Source organism: Magallana gigas, chromosome 7 (genome assembly GCF_963853765.1).
Source record: "Magallana gigas chromosome 7, xbMagGiga1.1, whole genome shotgun sequence".
NCBI lineage: Eukaryota > Metazoa > Mollusca > Bivalvia > Ostreida > Ostreidae > Magallana > Magallana gigas.
This window is the reverse complement of record NC_088859.1, coordinates 6,435,046-6,445,107: the sequence shown is the minus strand read 5'-3', so window position 1 is coordinate 6,445,107 and position 10,062 is coordinate 6,435,046. Positions and strand designations below refer to the sequence as shown.

At 36.5% G+C, this 10,062-nt stretch overlaps 1 protein-coding gene across 1 annotated transcript; it reads right to left on the bottom strand.

Moving 5' to 3' along the window:
* Positions 1-796: 796 nt before the first annotated feature.
* Positions 797-9,699, bottom strand: LOC105332475 (ras-related protein Rap-1b). The gene is made up of 2 exons (XM_011435093.4): positions 9,535-9,699; positions 797-1,920 (listed from the first exon to the last, which is right to left on the bottom strand). Exon 2 carries the CDS (start codon positions 1,856-1,858, stop codon positions 1,148-1,150), a length of 711 nt encoding a protein of 236 aa, XP_011433395.1. The 5' UTR covers positions 1,859-1,920; positions 9,535-9,699; the 3' UTR covers positions 797-1,147.
* Positions 9,700-10,062: the final 363 nt, after the last annotated feature.

Sequence of the window (10,062 nt, the reverse complement as noted above, 5' to 3'; positions counted from 1 at the left end):
TCATTATTACGGGGCCGGGGTATAGCTAGATGTGTTGGTGTTGAATCCAAATTATTTTGTTTCTTCGGTTCAAAGCCTGTTAAATGGTAACTCTTAGATATTGTAAAGTTTAAAAATTAAGATGGCAAGATGCTTATTCTATTATTAAATGCAAAGCCAAATGTTGAGCTTCGGCAATAAGGACAAAACTGTGATTCCATCTTGATTCTACTTGCTTTTGTAACTAAAATAAGATTTACTCGCAGTTTCAAGAAATAATGACAGATTTTGAAAGGAATCGTTGGTGCAAAGGTTATCATTAAAGTTCGACCCATATCCTTGTCCATCATGAGCTTCCTCTGGCCTTAAGGTACCGAAAACTATTGCATTTTGCTGTGTATATATTCATTTAGCGTATCTTTGTTTGGCGGGAAAGTTTCCGCTAAAACAAATACATTGCTAAATGTCTTGCATAAACATACATGTGCAAAAAATGTGTGCCTATATTCGTTTGTATATTAGTTTCTGCTACATATTATAAATGCATGTATGGGGTTCTGGCGCACACTTAAATTTTAACTTCAGGTTGATTATAAAATGCCAAAAATAAACGCCATCATCTCTAGGTTATGAACTGATTAACTGTCAAAATATAAAACGCCAATAAAGGTAGTCCAGACTTTTGAAAGGCGTCTACCAAAATACCCCTACGCCATAGTAATCCGATGTAGGATACAAGCAATATTTGTTGAGTGTCTCCACATTAATACGTGTCCCGTGAAACTTTGCCCTTGTATTTGCTGAAATCATGCAACCATTCCCAGATGAACCAATAATTTAATTTGGCAAGTTTAAAATTGTTACAAATCCGTATAAAGAAGTAAATTGTGTAATTAACCTTCTGAAATACATAAAATCACATCGATTATACAAAATACATTTAAAAAATGAACGCAGCGTTCATGGTCCTTGAACAGTGAAAATAACAAAACAAAAAAAACACCAGTACATTTGAAAACGAGAAAATTATCCATACGAACACAGTTCTATACACAGTTAAGTCAGAGCTCGGACAAAGAATGGAATGTTTCGCCGCTGATTATGGGGGTACTACCATTTCCCATCTACTGCATCAGTAAAGGTAGTGAATGGTGCATTGCTGCAGACACTAAGATGCAGAGCAATCATTTTTGTTTCCACGGGAGGACCGCTTCATTTTTGGCTTGCTTCCCCGTCGAATAAGGCTACGACTTCGTTGCATCTTGAGATCATCGGTCTCTGTTTCCTCGTGAACCCCGGGCTCGATAGAATTTGTACTGGATCGCCGGATCATGAATTTGTTCGGATATTTCGAGCGCGGAGTCTTTAGCTGATCCAAAAGCATTTTGAAAATATCCTTAATGGAGTCGTCATCTTTGGCGGACACCTCCACAAAAGCACTGCCGAGGTTGTCACTGTACGCCCAATTTAAGGCGTCGAACTTCTCTACTTGCCGGTTGTTCTCTAGGTCCAACTTGTTGCCGACAATAACACAAGGAATGGTCTCATAGGTGGTCCTCACTTCTTTGATTTGCTCCCACAGTTGTTTCACTTCCTCGAATGTTGAAATGTCCGTAATGGAGAACACAAGAACGAAGGCCTGAGCGTTGGCTATCGAGAGTCTGCGCATTGCTGGGAACGCGATGTTTCCCGCCGTATCCAGAAAATCCACCAATAGATGGGTGTCTCTGACGTCATATTCTGCTGGATAAAGGTCCTCCACCGTTTCTTCGTAGGTATCGGAGTATTCCCCATTGAGGAACCTTTTCAAGATGGAGGTCTTGCCAACCCCTCCGGCTCCCAGGAATACTATCCTATTGCGATGTTCTGCGTCCACCATTGTTCAGTTCACATTATTCGGACAGTTGGGTTTACTCCTTGCCACCACGAGAGGGAGTCGTTCTGAAAAGGAAGAGAAGAAAATGTTCTTACTGAAGATTGCTTTCGTCTAATTGAGACTAATTATGAACACGCAAAGCATCAGGCACGGGGAAGCATATTTTGGTATAGAAAGGTCGCAACTTAAAGTACCTTTATTGATCGTCGTTTAAATTCTCATCTGCCGCAATTTCATCAACACTTAATGGTGAAATAAACTGAAAGAGCCCCACCCTTTTTATACTAAAAACTTGTTTGTTACTCTGCACGAGTAGCCAACATCGGATTAAATCGCTATCAGATTTCATGTTGTGTTTGCACCAACATAAGTCAATTCATCGATTTGGATACTCAGATTGTAACACTTTAAATCTATTTCCATGGAAATAGGCTGATGGGGTGCGATTACAGTGCGACTTTGGGCGAGTACAGTTACTGTTGGCTATATTCACTGTAGCTGTACACTTCACGTGTATTTTCTCTGTCGCACGTGCGACCTTTCAACATTTAGCCTCTACACCTGGCATGATATATCTTCGAATATCCCCGCTAAATCTGCTTACTAGAATGGCTAAGTCAGATATGAATTTCTTGGAACTTCAGCCAATCGAATTAAAAGCTGATGTAAATTAGATTTTACTGACAAGTCGATTTTAAAATTATCGTTATGTGTTTCCAAAGAGCGTCAATAGTTAATCCGCTATAGACGATATCAATATATTGTTTTATAATTCGCTCTACCGAATTTCACGACATTAAATGAAATTTTATGATCAATAACAAGAAAAAAGAAGAAGCGTCATGGATTTCAATTCAATTTAAACGGATTCGTTTTTAAAGATTAGTAATTCCCTTGGTTTATTCTGTGCGTTCGATGATGCAGTGAAGTTTTAAGGCACCTCATCGAGATTTTTTTCTGCGGGGAGCTATTTTCGCTATATTTTGCGGCATCATCTTAAACGCAAATTTCTATTAATAACATTCTTATAGTCATGACTTCAAGTTCCAGAAAATAAGACAAATGTATTTTGTGATCATGGTACACGAACCCTCTCCAAAAGTAACCTCTTCTTGTGTTAAAGATATTCAGAACTGAACGGCGTGTACCTACTGCATTCGGTATACCGTACATAACAGAAATAGAAACTTTCCGAATAATAAAAATCTTTGTTAGGCTCGAATAACAACCAAGCATTAATAATTAAATTTGCAGAATAGGTTTTACCCGTAATTTCATATTTTTATTTGTCAGTGTATGGCCAAGAAATATATCTATATAACACCTTGCATGATCCTCACACAAATTCACGTCGCTGAGGATGTGCAGTATCCCTTCAAAGCCAAAAATAACAAGTTTTTCCTCGCGTTTTCGGATCAGACCGAGAAATCGGAGGTTCCATAGAATGTACTGACAAGATAACGACCCCCACCCACCTTTCACTGGCCCTGTGAGCCAAGTTTCCATTGACCTCTGATAACGCCTTAGGCCTATTACAAGTGATATAATCTCGACGGGAAGCTAAACAATAATCAATGAATCAATAACATTACAACCATTGACGTAGTGGAGATAGTTGGTTGACAGTGTGCAAAAACACTAATGTTTCTAGTGTATTTTGCACACCGTCATCCAACAATCTCCACATTATCGTTTTTGTAAAAATTTCTTATATGTCTAGCCCCCCCCCCCCTTTTCAATTTGCTTCCGACGTCATTGTATAAAATGCTGATAAATTTTCGTTCGATTTTGGATTTGGTTTCATAGAGTATGCAGTTCACTAGATGAAATTCTCATGCACAACTTTGAAAAAGATGTCAACCTTATTCGGAAATGGGTAGGCACAGTTAAGAGAACGCACCTGGGAGTGGAATACAATGGCGGCGGGTTTTACGATCGCTTCCCTGATGCCCCGTTCTACGTCTTTGCTTTATTTGATAGTTGATGGCTTTACCTCAACATTTTCTGAATATCGATTTGCCATCAACCTTTCAATGACGACGTTTTACAGTTTTAGAATGCATGTGGACGAAATAAAAATTTAAAAAAAAAACAATTTTTTTTTTATCATGAAAAAAAAATGAAAATTGTTGGTTAAATGTTATTATATACTGAAAACTTAAGCCACAAGGATTAGGTTTATTAGAGATATTTAATAAGAATATGCCCATCTTTGTTGCACGAAATTGACGTGCTTGTCGCATTGACCCCAAAGCAAACTGCTTCACATTAGTAATGTCTTCCAAGGAATGATTCCTTATTCATTTCTGCTAAAATATCAAGACTGGGGATTTTTTCTTGGCAACATGGACTTCTAATATGTTTGATTTTTTAGTAAACCTATCAAGACAGGAAATTGAAGGGCGGGGGTTGGGGTTACATGTTAAGTTACGGACTTCCTATTTGCTTCAGTGGGTGTGACGTTATCTCGCCCAGACAATACTAGTGTCAATATCCTGTATTGTTTTTCTATATCTCGAAAATCACACATCTTATTCCAAACGGATTAAAATGGCAGTATCATATTACTTTGTGTTCTACCGATAAGTTATATGTTAGCAAATCATGCACTGAACATCTATGGTAACGCACTCGAAGGTTTAATAATTTTTAGGTATGCATGTATACTAGTTTGGACATTATAGCTTCAGTCAAACTATTACATATATACTGGTTTTCAATATATTGATATTACATTTACATTTGTATATTTATTTTATTTTCTTTAACTCGGAAATTATTAATTAAATCGGCATTTTACTTTTGTATTTCACGCATATACTTTTACAATGACTGCCGTTTTACCTTCTGACATTAGATTGCATATGTTTCTATTGTTTCTGTTGTATTTATCTACACTAGAAGTTTTTTTGGCCATTAAATTTGAATGTTAAAGTTTAAAAGTTTTATTTCCTCTTACAAAGAATAATTTTATCTGAAACAATACCAATGTAGGGTTTTTCCTGACGCTTGAATACATACATGCTTGCACATGTGACGTATGTCGTTCATGATCATCAAATACATGACAAACACATGTTGTACAGTATCTGACACATGTCGTATTGTATGTGACATTGGATATATACATGTAGTGTTGCATGTCATTTATGTATTTTTTCTGACACAAGACATATACATGTAACTGTCGGGGGTTTTTCTAGATATTTCATGACTGTCGCGATTTTTGCTATGTTTCCTTAAGACACCGTTTGTCTTGCAGTCGACGAGATTAATGCTGTAACTTATGAGCAGTCTCAATCAAAAAACTGATCAATTATCATTATCAGATTCATTTAATGTTATACAGCAGGTGTTTCACAGATAACATTTTGCAAGGAAACAAAAAGGACAATGACGTCATCACGCCACAGTCCATAACCGATGTACTTCACAACAATAAATTAGGTATGTCACGTGTATGTGTTGTCTTTGTCTACAAGGTCTGCAGACTTAAACATTTGTAAGACTGAATATAGACGTCTTTACTGTATATATGAAATCAATAGGGCCAAAATCCTCCAGGCCGATCTATATCCGAGAGGCTCGGAACACCATTAAGTAAGGCATGGCCGGGATTAGGCACTCTAGTTCTAATGCAGAGCGGGATTTAGCTCTATTTAGGAACACTCTCTTTGGAAAGTCTTCTAATTAATGCTAACGACCGGACTGTTCCGGTACCGGTTAATTAACATTGCATTGCTTTCGACACTCACACACACGAGTCTGAGAAATTAAGTGTTCTCGCCAGACTGCGTTCTCCTGCACTAGTATCCACACAGGGGACAATTTTACCGCCCAAATATGTCTAACGCAAGGCACTTGCAAATGGACAGCTTTACGTAATTTGTGCATTGTGTTCACAAGTTGACTGGCGATAGAGGATGATAGCGTGCTTGTATTGGGCCTTCTCATGCCACTTGGTGATTGTGCAAAACTGGAAATCAAAGGCTGATATGATCAGAACACTCCCTAGCACAATACAAAACATCAAATGCGTTTAGAGTATTTGTAGTACGATGGTGTTCGATTCTTGTATAAAAGAGGAACTCACTCAATAGGGACTGCATTATGTGACACATTAAATTCTCACTCGATAATGTAACACGTTGAGACACAATGAAAAACACTTAAAAGACAACAAACTTTCCACAAAATCAACCTGACAAAATGCCTCTTACTTCCTGTGGGTCAGAAGTGTATTCGAATGATGCGGAAATGTGCAAAAGGGGCAATAGAAATAGATTGTCCGGGCAAACAACATGGAATGGTATTAAAACAATGAAAAGTCATGTAGATCAACCAGAACAAGCATGGCTATAAAAGAATGCTGTATAGATTTAAAGAATCTTCAGCATCGGAAAAGGTCATTGATTTTAAATAATAATGGATTTTTTTCTCTCAAGTATCCACAAAGTAGTATTAAATATACTTGTCATAATCTCCTTTGTGATGAATTTAATTTCCTATATGCAAAAACCACCGGTTAAAACATGAGGTGTAAAACCAATATTGTGTTTTGAAAAAAATACAAAGATAAAGAATATAATATTGATAATATGTTGATTTGATACTACCCCCACCCTACCTTGGTTTCTCCATACCTAAACGCAAGCAAAACTTTATCATCGATATTTTTATTGTGTCATCTCCTTGTGAACATGAAAAGACAGAGTCAAAAACACTTTTCGTTTATTGCAATTCGATCCGGGCAATTACTGAAATGGGGGTTAAAATACTAATGTAATGATCCAATGGTTATATAACATCATATTCTTTTCAATCAACATGGAAGTCACTTCAAACCACGGTAAACGAGCACGCCATTCGTCAATCCATTCTGACAAAACAAAGCGCTCTATATAGGTACAGACAGCGGAACCAAATAACAGTCAGGGAACATATTCCACACAGCCAGAACATTTTGTAATGGTTGATGCATCAATTAATTGAGGGTTCAAAGAAGGGGGCGCAGTTTTGTTTTAATTCATAAACATGTATTATCACTCTTTCCGTAAAATCTCTTATTTAAAAAGGTCTTCAAAATGTTGATAAGGGTGAAGAGGCTGACAAGGCTTTGGGTTTGTCGAGTACCAGAAAGAAGATGGGTGGATAAGGCGTGTAAAATGCCCATACGCAGTCGGACAGGCTACTAAAAAATTAAAGTATCAACAAATCTGATGGGTTTTTTTTTAAATCATTTAAAACAATATATATTTAACGAATCATTGATTTGTAACCTGTAGGTATGTTCAATACTTGGAATATGTTGACTCAAACAGGCGTATACGTATCAAAATCTGCAAATATTGTCATTTTTTAGAACTTCAAGGCATTTTCTTTTATAGAGTGGGTCTGTGCTCCATATTTTTCTCTTAGTCTAATTAAGGTCTAATGGAAAACAAACCGATTTCGATCAACAAAAACGTGGAGAGATGACCCACTATACATTAAAAATATCATTTTGTATCCCAACAACTGAACGTATTGAAAAAATAAAACAAGTCCAGTAATTCGTGACCTTAGTCACACATAATATTTAAAAAGCCGCCGTTGTTGTGTCTGAAATGGCTCAGTGGTTAGAGTACCTGGCATAAGCTAACCGTATATATCTAGGGTTTTTATGTTACGGGTTCGATACCACCAAAATTTCCGACAATATTTTTTTTTTCTTATTTTTTGTTAAATATATTAAAAACTGACTATAGTTAGAAATTTTGCTTTTGCAAAGTTGTATTATAATATATTTGAATAGATTTAATTGGGGAAAAATAAATTTAAAATTGTATTTCACTACTAAACCGAATGGGCATTTGCCCCATCTTATTCCCCCATCTTCTTTCAAGATAACTGCATATTTTCATGGAGAGAAGTCTATAACAAAATTAATGTTGTTACTTAAAAAGCTGTCATGGCCGCCATTTAAAAAAAAAATACAACATTGACCTTTCGACATTTGGCCTTGACCTTCTGATTGACTTGACAGTTCAGTCAGTAGTGGGTCTTACGTCATACGCTTTGATTTATAACTATTGCAGAATCACATGGAAAACCTGTAATAAACAGGTAAGAAAGGCCCGAGACCCCAAACCGCGGCAATTGTATCGACACTAGAAAGATACCTGTCCTTTATCTTTGTATTGATTGTCGCGGGGCCCGATATTTCCGACAGCTGTCCATGAACAAAATTGGGGGATATAACGCCAAATTGCTGATAATTGACTTCATTACAATCTATTTAACACCTTTTGTTCTATCCAGTAGGAAATCCACAGTTCGCGGTTAACAGAGATTCATGGACATTTTAAAAAGAAAAACTTGTTTTCGACGGATATCAACTTTTAAAACATCATTAAATCTTAGAGAACGATGCGCTGAAGGTTGGATATGATTAAAAAATAACGACAGCAATCGCTTTCACGAACATTGATCGCATGGAGAATGCAACGGTAATTAAGGTCAATTTTTGCACCATATTTGACTACGCTTTACACAATGGAAAGTATGTGGGTACAAGAGATGAAAACCTTAATTGCACGGAGAGAGAGAGAGAGAGAGAGAGAGAGAGAGAGAGAGAGAGAGAGAGAGAGAGAGCTTACTAGTATTACATACGTGAATTTTGTATCGTAATTTCTGAGAGAGAGAGAGAGAGAGAGAGAGACGTTGTTTAAACTGTTCAGAAAAAGACAAGATGATGGGATATCGATAATATCCCGGCCAGGATGCTTTAGAGGGTTAAAATCACTAGAGGAATGCAAGAGTCCCTTGTCCGGTTTTGTTACATGAACACTCTAAAACGAGAATTGCCAGGCCTTTGTTGTCTTGGTGATTCTAACAAGCCCACAAGTAAATACATATAACAGGCAATCTTATATTCCCAACGGCGATGGAGATCCCCCTTCCCACCCCAACTTCAGTTTATTAAGTATGAAAAGAAAAAAAAACATGATAAAATATAGTTCCATGAAAGAAAAAAAAGTTGAATTCAGATCACAAATATTGACTGCTCTTTATTAAATTGCGTTGGAATAATTATACAGCAAAAACCAATTTTTGAGCATACAAGATGAAGCCTACTGTGTTTTTACCTCAGGAAATGTTTTGCCGGCAGATATAAAATCCCAATATTCATGTCAAACTAGTTTATTAATTTCAAGACTAAAATTGCGTTATAATCGCTTTTCAGTCACGACTCGCCCTCATCTTAAAAATATCCATATTTGGTTGTGAATTCTACATCCTTGTAAACTGTTATTCGTCAAAACAGTTTTAATTTTTAATGAAACATTGTTGAAATCAAGTGATTTTCTGGTAGTGTTAATTTCTGAGATATTATAAGACTACTAATCATTTTCTATAGAAATAAAAATCCATAGCATTGTCTCGCGCCAAATAAATAAAATCTCCTTGAGTAACGTGGAAAAAACCCCTGAAACTTTATAGAATTTCTTCTACTTTCAATCGAGAATAATTAATTCTAAAAGCTCTAGTTTTAAAGATTGAAAAGATTGTTTTATTATTTTGTATGCTAGTACGGTAACTGTGCATGAAATTGAAATGATCTTATTTCAAAGGAAAAAAAAATCGATAGAAAGTATTGAATATTTATGTAACAGTTATGTTTGACTGGTTTTTCTTACCTCTGATGGTGCTCCTATTTATCCACCTGCCTCCACGAACAGACGACTGTTTGCACGCGCCACGACGCGTTGCTGATGTAGACAAACTGGCCGGTAGGTGTCAGCACTATCAACCGCGCGTCGTGCAACAAGCGCTCTCCAGCATCGATTATATTGCTATATACATACGTATAAAACTATCATCTCAATTAATTCTTTATGTGTGTTTGTCATTTTTAGGAATTATTGCTGGTAATCTGTAGACACAAGTAGCATTAAGTTCGAGGTTCTTTCGGATGACATTTAATCCAAACAGCTTGCAGCTGAAAAGAGCCCTGGGATATTGTGTCTTCGTTATTCAAATTTGCAGTCAATATCGAAATATTAAACCGCATAATTAATTTTAAAATGAATTACCTGTATGAAAAATTTATAAAAATAACTGTTAAGTATTTTTTTCTCCTCGTTTACCGAGGATGGTGATTGTCAAGCGCTGACAACAGCCGCTTTTGTTTCAGTGCTCCCCTCCCCCGTTTTAATACCAACATG

Excerpts from the sequence above, each read along its gene's own strand:
- LOC105332475 (XM_011435093.4), bottom strand. The coding sequence starts at position 1,858 with ATGGTGGACGCAGAACATCGCAATAGGATAGTATTCCTGGGAGCCGGA.